Here is a 22,111-nt window from a genome sequence, read left to right as displayed (position 1 = left end):
TGGGCCTCCTTTAATCCAATGTAACTGCTGTCCTTTAAGAAAAGACAGACACATGGGGAGAAGATGGCCCTGTGATGACGGAGGCGGAGAATAGAGTGATACGGTGTAAGCCAATTTTCTTATGTAGCTGCCAAAGGATTGAGCGACCACCAGAAGCTAGAAAAAGGAAGGATTCTCCCGTATGGGTTTCACAGAAAGCATGACCCTGCTGATACCTTGATTTCGGACTTCTATGAGAGAATACATTTCTGTTGTTTTAAGTCACCCAGTCTGTGGTGCCTTTTACGGCAGCCGTAATACAGTGTCCGTTTTGTCAGGACTATTAGCAATGGCATGAACACTGTTTGTCTCTCACATTGTATCAACTATCTCTTTGTGAAGCAGATATTAGTTTCACCTAAAGAAGTTTCATCTAAAGAATCTAAGGATTAGTTTCATCTAAAGAATATAAGAATTTAGACATTAGCTTATATGAATAAGCAAATAATTTAGTGTGGAACTCAAATATAAGACCTATGACCCTCGCAAGTTTTCTATGTAAGACAATTAACTACACCACGATTCCTTTTTCCTTTCTTTTCCATTTTTATTCTGCAATATTTTATACACACAAAAAGATTGTATGTGACAACTGTGTAACTTATGTGGTATAATTTTTTAAATGAACACCTAAAAAAGCCATCATTCATTGAACAGATCAACAAAATTGACAAATCTTTAGCCAGACTAACCAAGAAAAAAGAGAAAAGACTCAAATTATTAGGTTGGTGCAAAAGTAATTGCAGTTTTTACAATTATTTTTAACCTTTTAAACTGCAATTACTTTTGCACCAACCTAATACTAAAATCAGGAATGGAGATGGGGACACCGGTACCAACCTTACAGAAATAAAAAGGAGTATGAACAACTATATGCCAACAAATCAAATCACTTAGATGAAATGTCCAGAAACATACAAATGACCAAAACTGACCCAAGAAGAAACAAAATCTGAATAGACCCATAATAAATAAAGAGATTGAATCAGTCATTTAAAACGTCCACAAAGAAAAGCCAAGGACAGGATGGCTTCACTGACGAATTCTACCAAATATTTAAAGAAAAATACCAATTCTACACAAACTCTCCCTAAAACAGAAGAAAATGGAACGCTTCACAATTCATTCTGAGGAGCCTACTTCCTGATTTGGAAAGTCGTTCTTTGTGTATTTTCCAAATTCTCTAGAATTGAGCAAAGGGTGCTGACGTGTGTGGATCCAGCTAGAAATGTGACGCCGGTTAATGCAGGTCTCCAAATGAGACTCCTTCTGTAACTGGCAAAACACAAGAAAGAGAGAAGTATAATATAAAAACAAACAAACACCACCACTCCTCACTGCCGTCAGCCCGTGTCCGTGGTGTCTTTTTTTACCATGCACGGAAACCCGAATTACGCCTCGCAAAGGGCTAGGAATGAGTAATTTATTCTAGTGTCCACATTTAAACGAATATGTCTGCCAATAAATTGTGGGAGTTGGAAATTTACAAAGAGAAAGAATAAAAGCCACAGAAAAGTGAGGAATACTTTTTTCCCCCAGAACATGAACTCTACTTTGGTCTGTAGGAATGAATCAGGAAAGGAATCTATATTTGTATACACTATTTATCAATTATTTATTACCAGTTTCTCCCTGTCCACTAAATAAATGCAGAAAAGTTGAAATTCGTGCACCAGTTTGAAACAACACCAAAACCAGACTGTCTGGGGCACCCTAGTGTTTTGGTCTAGCCTCAAATATCACGAAGAAAATAAAAACCTCTTACTGTCCAACCATCCAATCATAATTTCTGTGAAAGATCTGGGGTACTTTCTTTCCATTTTTTTCCATGCAAATAAAATATATGTGTCTAATTTTGCCATATATATATATATATATATATATATATATATATATATATATATATCTCCTGTTTTTTTCTTTTAATACTGTGTCTTAGTAATCACTCAGTATTTTCAAAGAAGCCACATATTCTCAATGCAACATTCCAGCAATGCTCTTTTGAAATAACATCACCGGTTAGGATACAAATGAACTATAATCCATACTATATAAGTAGATTTAAATGGTAACACTGTTTCATATATAGCATTTATTGAGGTTATATTATGTACAACTGCATGTTAAATTATGTATACTTTTATGCATACCTGTAACACTCTATCCAGTAGCATATTCTTTACATATTGTACTAGGTAATTTTAATAGTATTATATTCATGTGCTACTGCTTACTATGAGCCAGTGGAGACTGGGGCTAAAAGTATGATTTAAAACAAAATTTAAATAAAATTTTTTTCAATTACTGAAAGTATGATCTGTGATGACAGGCCTAGGTTTAAACCCTGGGTCCACCATTTTCTATGTGACCTTGGGTGAATAACTTTAACATTCCTCACCCTCAGTTTCCTCATCCTGAAAAAGGGTGTAATGTGGTAAAATATATGCATTGGACTGTTTTAAAAGTCATTGTGACAATGTATGTAAAGTGCAAAATATAATGCCTAACCTACTGTTTCCCCAAAAATAAGACCTTACCGGAAAATAAGTCCTAGCATGATTTTTCAGGATGACATCCCCTGAACATAAGCCCTAATGCATCTTTTGGAGCAAAAATTAATATAAGACCCGGTCTTATTTTTGGGGAAACACAGTAGTAAGCACTCAACAGGGATTAACTATTCTTGTGATGATTATGCTTTGTATGTCCTTGTTAACTGCATGTAATTTTAATATACATTATGATTGCATAAATTATGATCTAAATGATACATGTAAATTATAAATGTAATACATGATTTAACGCAGTTGAGAAATAGGAGGCTAACCCAAAGGTGACAAAAAGGAATCCCAAAGTGCCTGGAGTTACTCAGGGAAGGCTCTGAGCACGGTCCCCTCCTTAGCTGACTCACCGCTTGCTCCTTTCCTGTATGACTGATCAAGAATCACTGCTCAACAAGCAGAGCTGGCAGTGCCAGCATCACTGACATTTCTTTCCCGAGCCTACTCTGCAAGTGTTAGTTGAACAGGCAGGTTCTGCTACATGTCTAAACAAAGGTCATGCTTGGAGAGGAACCTCGGAGATGGAACTGGAACGCCGAGAGCCTTCCCAGTGCCCCAGTGTGACGCTGCTGTCCTGCCCAGAGCGCTCAGGCTGGCATTTGTTGGCATTCTCACACTGGCCCGTCCAATGGTAAGGCAGTGGGTTCCTTCCATTCACCCAGGGAGCTTTAAATCTTTTGACGCCCAGTCCCCACTACTCCCAGAGATCTTGATTTAATGGGTGTGGGGTGGCATCTGAGCAGTCTTATGTGTTTAAAAGCTCCCCAGGTGATTGACTATAAGGCCAAGGCTGAGAAGCATGGCTTTAAGGCAGGGGTATCAAAATGACCAGGAGGGCTGTGAAAACACCCCCAGTTTCTCATTCAGTGCGTCTGGCTGGAGCCTGAGAAGCCACATTTCTTATATGTCCCCAGGTGCAGGGCTGGGGCCACAGCTCTTAGACCACAGGTGTTCGCGGAGGTGATACTCGTGCCAAAAAGAATCTACACCAGGCCTGTGATTTTCATTAGAAGAGTAATGACGGGTGGCAGCTGTGGCACACGCTCCACTTCTTTGGACCGCGTCTGTCTCCTCCATTCAGCTGGAGCGACCGCTTTCATCTGTATTTCCTCAGCAGCTCAGTTCGGAGCCTGGCACATTGTAAGGGCACAGAGAAATGTGGAATGAATGAAGTAAATAAACACCATGGGCACAAGTGAGACCATGGAAGAATCTTTCTGAAAACTCACAAAAGGCTTATTTGGAATAACCACTTACTGCCCCAGTTAATTTAGTTCAATTTACTAGTAGTTACTATGTTTAGTGCTGGGCAAATGAAAGGCAAGTCACTTAATTATTACTAGAACAGCCCCCCGGTTTAGGAGTTCATGGTCACACTCAGTCAGCAAAAATGTGTTAAACACCTACTAAGTGCCAGGCACCGGTCTGGGCTCTGCGAAGAGACACTCAAGAAACAATATACACACACGGAGAGAGGGAGCTAACAGGAGGTCTCCATCACCGCTGTTCTCAGCCCTGGTTTCCCCTGAGAAACACCTGGGAACTTTTGAAAACTACTTCTGCCCAGGCTCCATCCCTCAGTTTGATTGATGGGGGTGGGGCCACGGCATCAGTGTTCCTTAGTGCCCTCAAGTGATTTTAACATGGTTGGATACCGTGGCTCCAAAAGAGTCGGTGCCAAAATGCGGGAAATCAACATCAAGGCTGGGGGAGCTCTCAGCTAGATGGGCCTGGAAGGCTTCCTGGAAGAGGCGGGCCTGGAGGCCACCCACCAAGGATGCAGCCTGTGTGCGGTGAGGCGCCACACTCCAGGATGGGAAACAAGTGTGAGAAGTGGGGTGTGAAGGAGGGGTGTCTGTAAAACTCTTCCAAAGCACCTTCTGTATGTCTCCTATCACTGCTGGAACAAATGACTACACACGTTAGTGGCACAAAGCACACAAATCGGTCTTACAGTTCTCAAGGTCAGAGGTCCATGACGGGTCTCAAGGGCTAAAATCAAGGTGTCAGTGGGGCCGGGTTCCTTCTGGAAGCTCTAGTGGAGAATCCACTTTCTTTCCTTTCCCAGCTTCCAGAGGCTGCCATCACTTCTTGGCTCACGGCTCCTTCCATCTTCCAAGCAGCAGTCTGGTCACTCACTCTGACCTCTTCTTCCCTCTTCATGTCCCCTTCTCCAACTCTGACCCTCCTGCCTCCCTGTTATAAAGCCCCTTGAGATGACACTGGGCCCACTGGCTAATCCAGGATAATCTCCCATCTCAAGAGCCTTAATTTAAGCATACTTGCAAAGTCCCTTTTGCTCTCTAAGGTAATGCATTTCACAGGCTGCATTTCACAGAACGCAGACATCTTTGGCCGGCTGCAACCCCCATTTGTGTTAAAAAGTCCTCAGGAGAGCTGAAGGGTTAGGGTTTGGCCAAGCATTGAGGGCTTTGGTACTGTATGCAGGTCAGAGGATGCAAACTGGAGTCCCAGGGCTAATTCTGCAGACGTGCTCTGTTTGGTTCATGGGGTGCTTTAAAAATTAGGAGATTTCCTATAGAAATCTGGATTTCAAACGCTCTTGAAAACATCAGAGGAGTCTGGTGATGGTAGCCCTGTGCTTCCACATGGTAAGAGTTGGGTGGAGCTGAGAAAAACTGTCCCCTTCAGGGAAATGTGTTTTCTGGCAGTGACGGCATGACAGCCAGGCAAAAGGGGAGGGTCCCTGCCCTGGGCCAGGGACTTTCGAGGGCCCCCTCTTGCTACCCCATCCTCAGAGGGGTCTGTAGGGCCATGGGGAGGTGCCCATCTAGATCCCATGCTTTCCCATTGTAGACCACACTCTGGGAACCGTGTACCCCAGGCTCTCCGCCCCAGATAACCCAAGCCCACTTCTAGGGCCAGTGGGGGTCTCTTCCAGAAGCCACCTTTCTGAGAGTGACCTGTGCCCCTGGTGTGCCCACCCACAGGCCTGAAGGGTGGCCAAGGATGGAGCCAGGGGTGAAAAGACAAGTAGGTCCTCGCCGCCTGGCTCTCCCCAGGTCGCCCATCCATCCAAGTGCGAAACTCGGAGCCCAGATTCTCCATTTGAACCAGCCCGTATAAAAGGCAGAACTGTCAGGGTAGGTAGTTATTCAACAGCTGTGGCTTGATTTATCACTTTCAAAGATTTCGACATACGGCACCCGGACCTCTGCTGGCACGGCCACCCAGGCCCCATGACGTGACAGTGGCCTGCTCCTGCTGGGCTGCAGTCCCCTTGCCCAGGATTATTTCACTTCCGCCTCTGTCATTCCCCTCCATCGGCCTTTGGATTTGGGGTCCTGCTGTCAGCCACAGGGAGCCAGTGATGGCCTTCGAATTATGTTTTATAATTAAGTTTTATAGCCTCTCTGTTAAAAAGAGGGGAACGTGATACATTTGAACTGAGGCCATTCCTCGTTTTTATAAACAGGCTCCTGGAGTGGGTCGGGCTCTTTTGTAACAGTTCCACAGACTTGCAGGCTGGGAAGGTGCTCCCTCCTCCTGACGCCCACCTCCCAGCACAGAGAGCTCTCTGGAACATCCTCCACAGATGAGGAGCGGTGTTTTGTCACAGCGTGTCACCTTCCCATCCCACCCTCTCCTGGTAGCCATTCCGGTGTTTCTGCCCTGACCTGGGCAGGAGAGGGGGGCTGAGGGGCAGGTTTCAGGGCCGGGCAGCTTCACTGCATGGTCACATCTAGAGACACCTCTGCTATTTATGTGTCGCTCTGTGACTCACAACTGTCCCCTGCTTCCTCCAGTAACTATATCTGGGTGACAGCTGCCTCTTTCCCCAGGAATGGGACACACCACGGTCAGGTCCTGCCCGCTGGGCACAGTCACAGGGGACAGCCAGCCTTTAGTGCTCAGCCACAATGCTCTCCCCCCGCTGTCTGTGGTGGGTGACGCAGGAATGAAACCACCACTCGTCCACAGGGCCCTTTCTGGTGACTTGCACCTAGCCCCTCATCAGAGCCCAAGCCTCAGACACCCCCAGGGATGCTTCTCTACCCCAGGTGAATGTTTTAAAAGGTTTTAAAATCGGAATAACAAATCCTTCATCTTTTCCGAAACCCACAATCAAGGGCTTTTTAGTTAAGGGCCCACAGCTCTTTGAAACCCTGGTCCTGCCTGGCCGCAGCACCCAGAAAAAATACGGATAAAAAAACAGTGACGGTTCATCAAACACCTCAACATGGAGTTATCCCCGACATAGGAATTCTACTCCTAGGTACATGCGCAAGAGAAACAAACACACCTCTACACAAAAACTTGTACACAAATATTCATGGCAGTGCTATCCATAACAGCCAAACTGTGGAAACAACCCAAACGCCCATCAGTTGATGAACAGAAAAATGAAACACGGCCTATCCGTAGGAATGAAGGAGAGTATTATTTAGCTATAAAAAGGAATGGAGCGCTGACTCCCGCTACAACAGAGATGCACCTTGAAAACAACGAAAGAAGCCAGGCACAAAAGGCCACATATCGCATGAGTCGAGTAGAGGAAATGTCCAGGACAGGCAAAGCCACAGAGACAGGACGTGGGTTAGTGGGTGCCAGGGGCTGGGGGGGGGGGGGGGGCGAGGAAAGGGGAGTAATTGCTAATGGGTACGGGGTTTCTTTTAGTGGGATTAGACAGTGGGGATGCTTGCACAACGCTGTGAGCAAACTAAAAGCCACTGAAGTGTACACTTTTCATGGGTGAATGTATGGTATCTATTTAACAACATCCGTAAAGTTGTTAAAAAGAAAGGAAAATCATGTTGGGGTGAAGCCAGGACAAAGGCAAGTCACAAAGCAAATAACAGTATTTTTTAAAATATTTCTTCCCACCATCACTATGATCCATCTTTTTGTAATCACAAAACCGGTAAAGATGAACACATGCTTGCTATAAACAATACAAACAATGGCGAAATAAATAAGTAAAAACACCCTGTAATTCCCCATCCCTCGGCAATAACCAGCGTTCGATGTCTTGGCTTCTGGGGTTTCTTCCATGTTTGGACTCACGCACACGTCCAAACAGAACATGGGGTCCAGGGCCAGCCAGCTGGGGCGCAGACCCCGGCTCCGCCCTCGGTAGCTGAGTGACTGTGCGAGCGTCCTCCTCGCCCTGAGCCTCATTTTCCCCATCTGTAAAGTGGAGACATCATCACTGTGCTGTAAGGCCCAGGACGGAGGACGCTGGCACAGTTCTTGGCACACAGCGGAAGCTCGGAAGGGCCATTTCGTTGTTGCTGTGGGTGGTGTTATTACAGGATGAGCACCACCTACCTTCTTTTTTAGTGGCTGCCCGGCATGTCCGGAGTTTTTTCTTTAAATGCTTTACGTGTGAAAAACAGAAATCGTTTTCTCTTGCCCTGACCTCTGTGCAGGGCGGTGCAGCGCTCTCAGGTGACCAGGAAAGCCTCCCTAGAACAGTGGGCCATTTCTCTTCCCTCCAGGATGGAAATACCTCCTGTTATTTGTGTGTCAGAGCAAACCCAACACACCAAGGGCTTCTTTTCAAAGCGCAAATTTCCAAATTCCCGTGGGGTCTTTATCAGAGCAGAAACTGTGCCCACAACCCTCGGCTCCAATTTCTCCTCCTCGTATGGGGGAGGCCGTGCCATTTGGCCGTGGTCCCTCCATCCCAGCTGGGACCACGGTTTAGCCACAAAGATGAGCATACAGGGCTTGGGGAGGACTTGCTAGTTTATCTTCCTGGGTTTTGTTCTGAATACAAAAGCAATACAAGCTCCAGGCTTGTAGTTAAGAAAAATTAAATACTACAGAAATGCACATATGAGTCTCCCTACGCCCCCAATTCATAACCACAACTGTCTTCTAAGGAGGGTGGATGCCACTAAATGGGACGTATTTTCATCAGTAGACCCTCAAGATGGGCTAATATTGCAGGTTAGGAAAGAGAAGCTAAGAGCCAAACTGCCACCCTTAGCAGAGGGAGAAGAACACGACATTCCTGGATAAATTTTAGGTAAATTGCTGTGAAATGAGGTTATGTGGGACCCTTTCTGACGATTCCCAAACTGTCAAGAAAACTGTCTTATGTGAGGGTGATTTTTGTTTTTGTGGAAACTGAAGAAGGGGCTGAGTGTCAGGTCTGGAATGACGTGGGGGTGGGTGTGTACGCTGGAGAGCACAGACATAGTTTATGCATTATTACTGTTTTTCCCCCGAAAATAAGACCTAGCTGGACAATCAGCTCTAATGCGTCTTTTGGAGCAAAAATTAATATAAGACCTTAAGCAAAAAATTAATATACGCCCTTATATTAAATTTTCCCTCCAAAAGACGCATTAGAGCTGATTGGGCTAGGTCTTATTTTCGGGGAATCACGATATAAACTGTGCTGCAGTGCAGTGCTTGACCCTTCCATAGGTACATCACTGCCCATTCGTGCGAGTTTTTCTGTAGAATACACTCCTAAAAGGAGATTTGCCGTGTCCAAAGATACGCACATTTAAAAAGTTCAGCAATTGTTTATTTCCTGGCTGAGCATTAGTCACCAATGCCAAAGCTCCTGAATACAGCAAATCCTTGAGGGCTATTACTACTTACTCTGAGATCAGGGATTCTACATTCCTCCTTGTCTTTGCAGTCAAATATGACCAAAGAGCATCATTCATTCACTCATTCATTCCATCACTCACTCACTCACTCACTAATTCTACCAGCATTTGCGGAGTCCACTGTGACTCCAAACCACTCTGCCAGAACAAACCTTACATTTACAGAACCAAGTGAATGCACTACAGTTAATTTGCTGCAAAAATGTGCCACGATCATATGATGCTCTGCAAGCTAAGTAGAAATGTAGTCCCCCGTGACCTGGGAACACATGTGACACACAGGCCCTGCCCCAGCATGATATTCCAAAGTCCCGGATGAAAAACATTCATAAAGCTGGACGATTAAACTTTCTCCTGTGCGAAACAGCTATAGAGACGATGACACTACAACATTCGTTCCTTCTACAACATTATAAACATTGCAAATCTTTCATTAAAAAAAAATGAAGATTTAGAAGAGCAGCCCACCTGATTATACTTTGGCTGTGGTCTGGCTAAGTGCAGTGCTCTGCGAAAGATGGGAGCCGTTAGGGATTCTTTGGGGAGCGTTATATTCTTGTATAACTTGGCTTCAGTTTACTACACTGACTAGACTCAATCCCACGCCAGTTAAAATGATGTAAGAAAACCATAAACAATGTATAGCCTTTGGGGGGCTGGTTTGAATCTCTGTGTCTGAGTCTTTTATGTAACCAAGTGTCAAAATACTCTATTAGCTAGTTTTATATACACTCTATGCAACTTCTTGGGGGAGGGGGAACAACTGCATCATAATAGGAAATGTTTCATTAACCATGCCTGGGTTTAAAAGTTTCACAGCCCTGAAAACATTTTTATTAAAATCGCTATAAATCTGACATGAAAACAAGAGATCAAAAAGTGCTTCCCGTTTACATGTCCTGCTTCGGATATAAACTAACTCATCAACTAACGACGGCTGCACACAGATGTGGCCACATGTGGATCACAGGGCCTTCAGAAAACATCTCCCAAGAGTAAATGTGTTTTTGTTTTTGTTTTTGCGTGACACTGGACTCCACAGACCTTTGTCCTTTAGTCCTCGTGACAACTCTGTGAGGTTGGGGCTCTTTCCAGCCTCGTCTTAGGGATGAGGACACAGGAACTCAGACTACAGTGGAAATGACTCACCAAGTGAGCTGCTGGCATTACCCCCAGGTCATCCAGCTTCCGAGCGCCTGCACTTCCCACCAACAGATGCTTTGCCCCTTCTTCCGTCTGGGAGTGCGAGGCGTTATGCCAGCCAATCACCCAGAGAAGATGGGTATTAGTTTAGCATGAATGTCTGGCTACAAAAAGGAGAAGATGAACCATAGACACAATAATGAAGACCAAATGCAGTGGGAGTGGAAACCGAGTGAGGGGTCTACGGTGACATTTCTAAAATGAAATAAGTTGCCAGGTCAGTCCAGTCTGGGGAATGCTATATCGTATGTCACATACCTCACTTCCAGGTCCCTAATATCCAGTGACATTTTAAAGTCTCTGAAGAGTGGACCCACTCTTTTCCTCTGCAGAGTTTCATTTGGAGACCACGCTTCCAGCTCAGAGTCCTCAGGCTCAATATGGCTGACCCCCCTCAGACTGCAAGGGTGGGGGGTGTCCTGGCCTGGCCAACCTGAGCAGCACACGCCCCAGTGACAGTAACAAGGAGGCTGGGGCCAGTGGCTGGGGCTCTGAGGAGGCAGCTCCTGTCTCTGTGGCTGTGACCCTTGAACATCATGCTGGGGGACCCACTGAGAAGGAAGGCAACATGGAGACAAGTAAGGCCCACGGTGGGGGATGCTTCCTGGCGACATAGTTTGAGGGTCTGGATTAGGTGGCACAAGACATTACCTCTACCTCTGGGCTTGAATTCTGTGAACCAAAAAATGGTTTGACTTGGGTTTCTGTGACTTGTAACCAAAGAGAGTCCTGACTAACAATCCTAGTCAGCATTCCCGAATCTTTGTTCCCTGAACGCGAGTGGCCCCAGTAAATACCCCGTGGGGCCCGTGTTCTAAGGCTGCACATTGGAACGCTGGGGCAAGGGGAAATGCAGACTCCCAGGCCCCATCCCTGGAGATTCTGATTGTCTAGATCTGGGATGGGGCCGAGGAATCTGGTTTTTGTAGTAAATGCTCCAGGTCATTCTGAGGCGGCTTGCCAGTTTGGGAAACAATGTTCTAAGGAACGTGCTCGGGAAATACACCGGTAAGGAACACTTTTATGTGGGCTACACAGATTTTCTTGGTAGTTGCTTCCATTTCTGGCCACATACTTTTACGAAATGCACACTGGTTGAAAGACCTTTGGAGGAGCTTAAAGGAATCCCCAGTGTTTGAAGGAACTCATTCAGGACTCAGCATGGGTTAATGGGCTCTGAGGGCTCAATTTCCCAGATGCTAGTTGGACAATACAAGTCAGCTAGTTGTACCTGGAGTACACAAACAGGTGATTCTGAGTAGGCACTGAGGCCAAGAGAAGTGACTGGGGCCACAGTTTATGTCACTTAAAATGTGCAGTCACCAAATGTGATCGTCAAGCCTTAGCTGGGTGTCAGGAGTTACGTCTGCCTCATGCGGAGCCATAAAATGCTACATTTATGAAAAGCTGTTCGGCGACAGGGCCTTAAAGTTCATATTCCCTGTCCCAGTAATTTTAGTTCTAGGACTCTGACCCAGGAAAATAATCAGAGAAGTACATAAAACCGAACACAGAAATGCTCACTCGTCACAGCCATGTCTGTGATGGCCAAAATACTTCAGACAACACACGTGTCCGTCTACTGGGGAATGGTGCAATTAAGTACACCGCCTTTAAAGAACATGTGGTCTATACTAAACTGATATGCCTCTGCACAGGAAAAGAAATGATCAACACAATGAAAAAGCAACCTATGGAATGGGAGAAAATACCTGCAAACCACACATCTGATGAGGGGTTAATATGCAAAATATATAAGGAACTCCTACGACTTCAACAGCAAGAAAACAAATAACTCATTTAAAAAATGGGCAAACGGCCCGAATAGACATTTTTCTAAAGAAGATATTCAAATGGCCAATAAGCATGTGAAAAGATGTTCAACATCATGTATCATCAGGGAAATGCAAATCAAAGCCACAATGAGATACCACCTCACACCTGTTAGAAGGGCTGTCGTCAAAAAGACAAGCGATAACAAGTATTGGTGAGGATGTGGAGAAAAGGGACCCCTCGTGCACTGATGGTAGAAATGGACAAAGCAAATGTGGGGTTTGTGTGTGTGTATATGTGTGTGTGTATATATATATATATATGGTTAACGGAGGATGTTGATATACAGACATATATACACATATACATATACACACATATACACACAAGTTGATAGACATATACACACATATATACATGTATACATGTATATACACATATACTCTGTAAAGTATTGATATATACACTGATATATACCTATATATAACATATAATGCCAATTCTTTGTTTAAAAATATAGATATATCTGTATCCATATATAAAGCGATAGAAAGAAATCCACCAAATGTTAACAGTGATTATCTCTGAGTAATTTCTATTTTCTTCTTTATAGTTCTACCTTTTAAATCAAAACAGGTTATAAAATTAAGATATAGCCTTTAAAGAGAATTGATAGGAAAATGGAAAATGCTTATGGTATAATATCACGTGAAAATATAGGATGAAATATATATATTCAAATATGGTACCAGTTTTTTAAAATTATCCATATATACATATATACAAAAAAAACCCACAAAACACCAGGAAGATACTAATGAATGTTGAGTCTGTGTCGCGGGATTATAAGTGATTATTTACTTCGTTCCACTTAAGTGTCTTTCCCAAACTTTCTACAATGAGAATGTTAACACTTAAAGTCAGAACAAAGGCCCCGTCAGTTGCATTTGAAAGCAGTTTCTCTGAGGAACATTTTTCCCTGGGGCACTGCTGGTCCTCATGTGGGGCCCTTGGCAGCTGGAGAGACTGCATCCTCTGAGCCCACGGCCCAGGACGAACACCCACCACCCAGGGGCACCCCATCCACACATGCCTCGTTAACAGCAACTATGCAGGAAATAATCGTAACAAGGAGCATTTACTGAACCCTTCCTGTGTGCCTGCGAGGGACACTCCGGCTAATTCCAAAACTCATGCTCTTATCGACATCAAACTTTGGTAAGAAACATGGCTTTTAGGACGTCTTTATGGGAAGTCTGTTTCTAAGGAGTGTGTCTGCTATGCCCAGAACCTTCTTTCTGATCCACTTATGCGAGAATAATGTTAAATTTTTACTTTGACCTATAATTAGTGCTCCCAGAGGTGGTTTTCATAAATAACGCATCCCACTGCTGTTCTTGTTTTCGTGCTACCTACCTTCTCCTCCGATGGGTAAAAGCCAATTGCTCTCATGACAAAAGGGAGCTCCGACAGGCAAATGTGTTCCGACACTTTTCTGGTCTCCATTGTGTTGATGCCTTGACTACGGAGCTGAGAATAGTAAAAATAGTCTTCCAGCTCCTACGTGGAAATAAAATGGAAACACCACACGCATTTTGGCTTAAGTCTGAAGCATCCATTAAGACTTCAAGGACATTTTCTAGAAAGTACATTCTGAGCTCAGTGGGGGGAAAAGAGCTTTGGAAAAAAGCAGGAGGGTTTTAACCCCGGACACATGTGTGTTACAAACGTAACTAGGCGTTACCAGGCAGTGTTTACTCGGAGGACAATTACCCTGTAGAATTTTCCTTCCCTGCCACCAGACACCAGAGCATAGAACGGAGTCAAGTCTTCGCCCCCGAGAGAAACCGCTGCCTCCAGGGCGCTACAACAGGAACAGAAACATGGCTGTTAGAAAGCTCTCGGGTGCGAAACAGCCTCAGCCGGGAGGCCGCGGCGCTGCGGACCTCTGAAGGCTATTCCAGCGCACGTACAATTTGGGTCTCTGTAAACTTGTTAAGCAAATGCCCTCCAAGATGATGCTGAAAATGGAAAATTGAATTTCAAGCACGGCCCCGGGTGGTACAGGGCACCCACCATAATGACGGTGATATTCGCTTGCTGATGACAGAGCAGGTGCTTGGCAATTTGTCTGCAACCTTTGGGGAACCGGCTCCCTTGAGGGAGGTGGGGATGGGAGGGAGAGGCGGCTCCTGGGCGCTGGTACCACGGGCCTCCCGGAGGGTGGCTTTGCCTGTAACGTTAGGCCTGCACATGACCGGAGCCAAAAGAACCGGTAGTACAGGTGGACTGCCAAAATGAATTGCTTCCATAAAAACTCGGGAGGCCACAAGGGACCCATGCCAGTCAGATAAAAATAACCCTCTGCTCTCTAACATGGGGTCAGGTTTTCTAAAAATAGGCCTTTTGATGGTAAGAAAACCTACTTTTTGTATGACATCAACTTTGCCTCATACAAAATGCTAATAATATGAAATCTTGTAATAATCCACTCACTGGATTTTGCTAATCAGGCCGTTCGCTTCTTTGTGGGTTATGAAAACACGCTTCGGTATAGACCACAGCAGGGAAGTGGTTTGGTACCCAGAATCTGGAGTCAAAGGGACGTGCGTGTGAGTCCTGGCTCGGCCACTGGCAAGCAGTGTGATCGTGGGCAAGTCACTTCCCTTGACCTCAGTTTCCTCTTCTGTAAAATGGGAATCATTACAGGATCTGCCTCACGGGTTGCTGTGACAATTAAATAAGTGAATATAATAAAGGATCTGATGATGTGAGGCCCTTTATTTTTCTCCTGTGATGAATGTTTGCTGAGGTGTGGGTTTGAATCACAAAGACCGGGCATGAATCAAACCCTCACCATTTACTCCATTCCTTGGGCAGGTCACTTAACCCCTCGCAGCTAATTTCCAGATCGAAACCACGGGGATGCCAACAGTCCCTGCCTCAGTGGGGGGGGGGGGCGTGCAGGGGGGTGAGGGTGATATCAGACAGTGATGGAGAACATTCAGCTCAGGGCCTGGCGAGAGAAGGCTCAGTACCTGGGGGTGAGATTGTTACCGCTGACTGGGTACAGCTCTCTTGAGAGTCAGCCACAAAGCTGTCGTCCCTTGGGGACCCAGCACAAGCTCTACACAAGCAGGCTGCAGTAGGTTCTGGGGAGCTGGCGTGTTCTCCAGCTGGGCCTGGGGTCCTGGTAGCCCCATCTTCACCCAGCTCTTGGCTCCAATGTTAGCCATCGAGGTAGGTGTCTGGTGGAGAGAGCTCCCTTTCTGTGACCTCCAGGCCAGGCCCAAACCCAATCCCAATGGGCTCTGAGGCCACTTTTAGCCTTGTGGTTCAGGAGCAGGGCCAGGTAAATGCCAGAAGTGACATGGAGGAGCCTGTCACCACCAGGAATGTCTGAGGGGACAGGCTCACAAGAGCTCCAGATTCTCTGGGAACAGCCCTCCAGTGGTCAGGACTATACTGCTTCCCAACCACTGCCCACTGACCCGAGAGAGCCAGAAGGATGGGGCTGAGGTTTATCCAACCAGAGCTGGGGAAAGAGACTTATTCTCTCTGGTGGGAGTGGCAGTTTATGAAGTTTGGGAACTGTCAGCAGTCCTGTTCCCACCTGGTGATGAAATCCAGTCCTGCAGAGAATGAAGCCAATAGCAGAGCCAAGAAGACACTGAGGGCACCTGAGTGTGCCCTGTCCCTGCGCCTCCTGAAGTCCCCACGGCCGTCTCATAAATTCCCATTTTTGCAACACAAAAAAAAGAGGTCACTGCGGCACAAAAGGGAAGTACATTTTTTGAACACCTACTATGTGCCTGGAAATACATACAGTACTTCTGGGGAAGGAACATGAGCTCGAGAAGCAGAGAGCACTGTAACTGGCACATAGTAAGTGCTCAGCAAATGCTCCCTGGGGGAAGAAGAGGAGGGCATGCAATAGTGATGGTAGTAATCATTACCCTCAAAACAAATGAACCAGGTGGTATAGTCCCATTTAACAGATGGAGAAACAGAGACTCAGAGAAGTTAAGGGACTTGCCTGAGGTCACATAGCAAGTAGGCAGGGAAGATGGGATTTGAATCCTGGTCTTTCTGCTCTTGTCTGAGCAGGGCAGCACGATTTATAGGTAGGTGTGAGGTTGAGCATAAAAAAGTAATGGGGTTTTTTAAAACAGATGCCAGACAAGGAGAGAAAAGGGGTGGCAAGCTAGCAAAGACGGGGAGAAGGGAGGGTATGTTGGAGTGAACTCTGGGCGGAAAATGAAGGGAAGGGGTCTCCGGGGGGCAGGTTCGATATGCGTGATGACAGTCTGTGGGCTCGGGAGTGCACTGATTAAAATGACTGGAACGTGAGAGGACTTCTCATCTTCATTCCACCCTACAACTCACCATCAGCAGGTCTAGTAGGGATTTCTGTTTGTTTACTTCTTTAGGGTTTTTACATTTCTTCCCATTAGTGAAGCGCTGAACATATTAAGACACCAGAAGCAGCAATGAAGTGCTAATTAGTTTATAATGATCCTTTGTCCCCACAACAGATTAAATTGAAATTCTCAGAAGCCTGGACTCTGGCCAGGCACAGGAAAGCTACTGGAAAGCGGATGCCTTTTTCTTTTTTTTTTTTTTTAACTCTACCATTCCAGATCCCAAGGTGACTGAGAAGAGGGCAAAATTGAAAAAGGGAAGATACTGTTCTCCCATCAGGGTGTCGCTTGCCCCCCTTGGTTCCAGGTAACAGGCTAGGGGTAAAGGAATCAAGCAGCTCACCAATGGGAGAGCTCGTGTCCAGCTTCTAAATCCCCAAATTCCTAAGATCTGCTTTCTCAGTGAAGGTCAGAGGTGAAGGTCAGAGTTGCAATACAATCTGAAACCATGGGGCTCCAAAGTAAAGCTTTACCTGGCCATACATTTGCTCATATTCAGCGTAAAAGAACAAGCTTCGATGTCTGCCGTGAAGGCAAGAAGTGCACTTGGCAGATGGCATGGCACAGTTTACCGGGACCATGAATTGGTTTGTTCTTTCAGAAAGGCAGGGGCCTCCGAGCTGTTTTTACCGGCTCCTCAATGGGACATGCCAGGCAGGGGGTCATCTGAGGGGCAGGGGCATGAAGGAGGTGGTCAGGGGTAGGGAACGGCTCCACCCTGCGGTGGCTCACTGAGTTTGGGGAGATAAGAGGATCGCCACAATGTTTGCCCCCTCTTTTAGTCAGAGAGATCCTGAGCTCATAAGCAAATGCCTTCCTAAGGAAGAAGAGGAGAAAGGAAGTGGTTCATTTACTGAGGCCTTCCCTCTGTGCTGGGTGCTTTACACATAGTAATCTACCCGGTCCTTCCAGGGACCCTATAAAAGTCCCTATCATCACCCTCTTTTCACAGACAAGGAATCTAAGGATCAGAGACGGTAGGAAACCTGCCCTGGGTTCCACAGCCAGCAGACGGTGGGCTCCAGATTCAAACCCATGTCAGTTTGACCTCAATGTCATATATTCTCCAATGCTCAACCACGGAATTCTCCAGACTCGCCGCCCCAGGAAGAGATTCTCAGCTCAAGGCAGATGCGGGAGAAGAAGAGTAGACCGAACATACATATTTCAAATAACCTCTTACTGTTTCTGTGGCACACACTTGGGAAGATTCGGGCTGCGTCTGTCTAGCTGGTGTGGATCTACAGACGACAGAGCGAGAAGTATTTCAGGGGCCACAGGTGGACAAGGCGGGATCACACGGCCTTGACTGTAAATGTCATCGGTCACTGAGACAGAACAGCCACCTTCTGTCTCCACGTCAATATGAGCAGATGTCACAGGGAGCGACATGACAAGGCCCGAGTCTTGGTCATCTCTGTAGCCGTAGGCCTGGCACAGCGCCTGGCACACAGTCGGGGTTTAATACCTGCCTGCTGGTGCTGAATGAAAACAAGGGGTCTACCCTTGACAACTTCCTCCCGGGGCCACACTTCTCACCCCATCATGTACCTTAAGTTGATTTCCCACTGTAACACCGATCGGTCCGGTCCACCTGCTGTGAAGGCATAGTGGCCGTCATAGGCAAGGGCCAGTCCAGCCACTCCGTTTGGGTGGCATATAATAGCAGATGTCTTATGGGGATTGCCATCAATTGGTAAGATCTGAAGTCCAACCTGGAAAGGAATATGTAATTGGATATTCAGACTCAGATAACTGGGCCCCAGGCAAGGCCTGGCAAGGTCACGTGTGACCTGCAGATCTGTTTACTGGAAGGACCTGTGTCAGGAACCGTCTCAGTGTGTGAGAGTCACGTTTCACGTGGCTGAGGGTTTGCACACACTGACCCCTGCAAGATGGTCCCTTAGGAGAGAGATAGCAGGTTCCAGCAGGGACACAGGAGGGAAGGTTTCCTTCTGTTTTCATAGTCAGGGGCCCACGGTTTTCCAGAATAAGTCTGGCATCCTATACTGAAAAGCATAAAATGTACAAGTAAGTGTAACTAATCTGTATGCCTTTATATTATTTTCTCCCTATAAAGAAATCAGAAAGAAAAAATCCTTTGGTGGACCATGTGTCTTCATTGGAGGTACAGAAAAGATGGGAGGTGACTGCTCAGAAATGCCTCCTGAGTCATCCCCACTTATCTATGGCGGTTCTCAGTATCCCTGAGACTGGGACAGAAGCAGTTGGGCTTGGCTAGGAAACCAAGCATCCTTGAGTCTCATGCTCAAAATGCACAGAGCCATCTTACAGAGGTGGAGAGCAGAGAGGAATACCTTGTCTGTATTAATAAACACCAAGTAGCGTTTCTGCAGCTCGACAGTCGTTTTCACTGGGAGGATTTGTATCTGCTCTATGGGGGAACCATAGACTGGCCCCAGAAGTGTCTTTCTGTGGGAGGAAAACAGAAAAAAAAAAAAAAAACCTTTTTTTTAATTCCACAAATAGGAATGTAGGTTTTATGACTAGCTACCTTTCATGACACCGTAACATATTTTTAAGTTCTGACTTCCCCGTCGTGTCACTCAGCTAAGCCCAGCCATAAGAACCTCTCTCGACCGCTGCTAACAGCTGCCATAAATAAGGGGCAACAGCTCCCAACAGCAAATGCTCCCGGGGAAACCGATTGTGAAGAGTGCTTTTAGCGGCGGAGGCTGTGACTTGCCACCTTGACAGCTGAGTGAAGGGAACATTATGCCTCGAGAATGTGTACATGAACGAGGGACGACAGAAACGCGGCGAGGAAGTGACTCGCATTGGCAGGATGCAAGCAAACACCCCCTCCCCAGTGGCAGGCCGAGAGATGAGAGGGAGATGCTGTGAATTGCTCCAGACATCTGACATACGGGCGTCTATATGCAACACACAGGTTCCCAAATACGACCTGGGAGTCAAATGGTAGAGTCGTATCTCCGCAACGGGCAGACGTCCTTAATTCAGACCCCGCCACACTAATTAGGAATCGGATCTGAGGTGAGGTTACCAGACATGACTTTAAGCCCAGAGCTGGATTTTCTCTGAAGCTAGCAAAATTGGAACGTCAGGACCCCTTATTCGCACAGGCACCTTCTGACGCTCTGGAAGGGCCCTAGCCATTTTTTATTCCTAATCATGTATCTTTAAAAGAAAGAAGGAAAAAAAGAGGACCCACAAAATCATATACACTTCATACCCCACAACACCCGGATCTGCCCGTGGAAGGCTGGTGGCCATTTCGTCTTATTATGTGCCCCTCATTGTTGGGCTATGTTCTCTGTGTCACCCAGCCCACATCTGGCGGGGACCGTGGCTACCCCATGTCTATATGCTGAATAAATAAGGAGCAAATCCATTCAACAGCTTTTTTTAACATCTCTCTGTGCCAGGCGCCATGGTAAGTGCTCAGGACACAGAAATGAGTGACATCTGGTGAAATTACACAGTGGTGATGGCTGCAGAACTTTGTGAACATAGTAAAAACCATTGGAAAAAAGGTCGACTTTATGGTTTGTGAATTATATCTTAATTTAAATTATAAACAAACAAAAAAGGTCGAGCTATTCAACCTGTGCCTCAGGTCCCTCGTTGGTAAAATAGGGAAAACGACAGCACTTACCCCAGTAAGCATCAGATAAGGTGAGCATCAAATACGTTAACATATATAAGCACTCAGCACAGTTTCTGGCACGTAGTAGGAGCTACATAACTATTGCCTAGTGTTGTCACAATATCCAACAATTTCACAAATTAATATATCTTTCTTCAGATTGAAAAAGTATTACATATTCATTATGAAAAATCTCAAACATTTCGACAAAGTAGAAAACCCACCCATGACTCTCCATGGCCATACTCTTAGCCCAAAATAATCAGGGGGAATAGCTTGGTGTAGATGACGTGAGAATTTCTTTTATATATAGTCTAACCTATGTAATTATAATTTTATATGAAAATTCTATAAATATAATTTTATATGAAAATGCATTCATGCTAATTTGGCAATTTGCTTTGTCTCGTTATATCTTGGATATATTTCCATGTTTCTATGCAGAGAGCTTGCTCATCTTTCTTTCTTTTCTAAAAGCAGCATTGTGTTTCAGGGCACTGACAAGCCATCATTTAATTAATCCCCTATTAATGGACATTTGGATTGTTTCCATTTTTAAAAATATTTTCAAACAAGACATTCTTTTACTTATGTCTTGGCATACCATATGAGTACTTCTGTGGGCTGCATTCCTAGAAGTCAGAGACACGATAAAATTTAATAGAGGATAACAAATTGCTCTCCCCCATTTCCAGCCCCCACCAGCAGCAGCTGGGGAAAGGTCCCGTTCCTCGCGCCCTTGCCAACACGAGGCGCTATCGATCATTTTTATCTTTGCTAATCTGATTTGTGAAAATGATGTCTTGCTTTCATTTGCATCTTTGATACACCAGTGAGCATCTGCTCATAGGTTTATTGGCCTTTTTCTGTGAACTGCCTTTTCATGTTCTTTTAAATATTTCTAAACGCATTTTTAAATCGTTCTGCACATATCATGAAAAGACAATTCCTTCCCCAACTAAGATATGGTCACGAGGCTTTATTCCTACAACTTACCAGATGCTTTTTGGAAGGTATTTTACTTTGCAAGGATGGAAATGTTTTGAAACTCGACAGGGGTGGTGGTTGCACCGCATTGTAACTTAAAAATGGTTACGTTTTATGACTTTCACCTCAATAAATTATTTCTTAAGAAAGATGTGTCCTGCTAATTTCAGGTTGGCATTCAATGGCAGAAACTCCTGTGTGGCTCCAAGTCCCTGGTTAGTAACAGTTAACAGGAACTTCAAGCCTGGGGTCCTCCATCCCCAAGCCACCTGCTCCGCACACGCAGATTTCCTCGGGACTGGGCCTATCTCTGGGATATTTTTTGTCCAGAAAGTTTGTCCATTAAAGGAGATGGACAAAGATCCTGAAATCTTCCCAAAATTCCTTTTTTACATATTTCTTTTAAATGTCTCTTTCTCAGTGTTTTAATAGTTTAATTTTTGTTTGTTTATTTGATTGTGCTGGATTTCTCTCCTGTTCCTGCCACATGACATGGCATTTCTGTCATTTTTCCTTGTGCCCTTCTAGAAAGAACTTAAAAAGTAAAAATAAAAATAAAGATCCTGGTTGATCCTGGCCTTTTGAGAACTTACCTTACTAAAATATATTTTTTAAAAAATGGTCTTCCCAAGCATGTGGCAGCTGCTGTTGGCCAGTTTTCTAATTCCCTTCTCCAGGGGTGCGGACTCACTAAGGTGTTCTCACTTCTGTCCTTCCTGCCTCCGCACCTCTGCTCTTTCCAGCCATACCCACAAGGCAGCCAAACCGTTAGCGGAAAGAGGCTGCCTTCCAAGGGCCAACGACGTAGGACCCAAGGCTCAGGCCGCCTCGGGGCCCAGGAGCGGACACGAAGGCAGAGCTAGGTTCAAAAGTCAAGTCCTCCCCTGCCCTACCCCGCGATTTGACTTTGTT

General features: G+C 45.5%; 1 protein-coding gene across 8 annotated transcripts in view; it reads right to left on the bottom strand.

Moving 5' to 3' along the window:
• Nucleotides 1-22,111, bottom strand: part of CFAP251 (cilia and flagella associated protein 251) — a 54,349-nt gene that overhangs the window by 2,654 nt on the left and 29,584 nt on the right. For 3 of the 8 annotated variants that reach the window (XM_074321491.2, XM_074321489.2, XM_074321490.2), the window contains exons 16-20: nt 18,903-19,017; nt 18,136-18,299; nt 13,937-14,027; nt 13,580-13,723; nt 1,180-1,314 (exon numbers count right to left, since the gene is read on the bottom strand). In XM_074321491.2, the coding sequence (XP_074177592.2) occupies nt 1,180-1,314; nt 13,580-13,723; nt 13,937-14,027; nt 18,136-18,299; nt 18,903-19,017 (649 nt within the window). Of the gene's footprint in view, nt 1-1,179; nt 1,315-7,231; nt 7,749-13,579; nt 13,724-13,936; nt 14,028-16,766; nt 17,826-18,135; nt 18,300-18,902; nt 19,018-22,111 lie in introns of those variants that run through there. The other 5 variants (XM_019734059.3, XM_019734054.3, XM_019734058.3 and 2 more) reach the window with 3 other exon arrangements.

The sequence above is a fragment of the Rhinolophus sinicus genome, chromosome 9 (genome assembly GCF_057876585.1).
Source record: "Rhinolophus sinicus isolate RSI-liver-muscle chromosome 9, RSI-T2T, whole genome shotgun sequence".
In the NCBI taxonomy this organism is placed as follows: domain Eukaryota; kingdom Metazoa; phylum Chordata; class Mammalia; order Chiroptera; family Rhinolophidae; genus Rhinolophus; species Rhinolophus sinicus.
The sequence above is the reverse complement of the archived record's forward strand: the minus strand, read 5'-3'. Positions and strand labels throughout refer to the sequence as shown.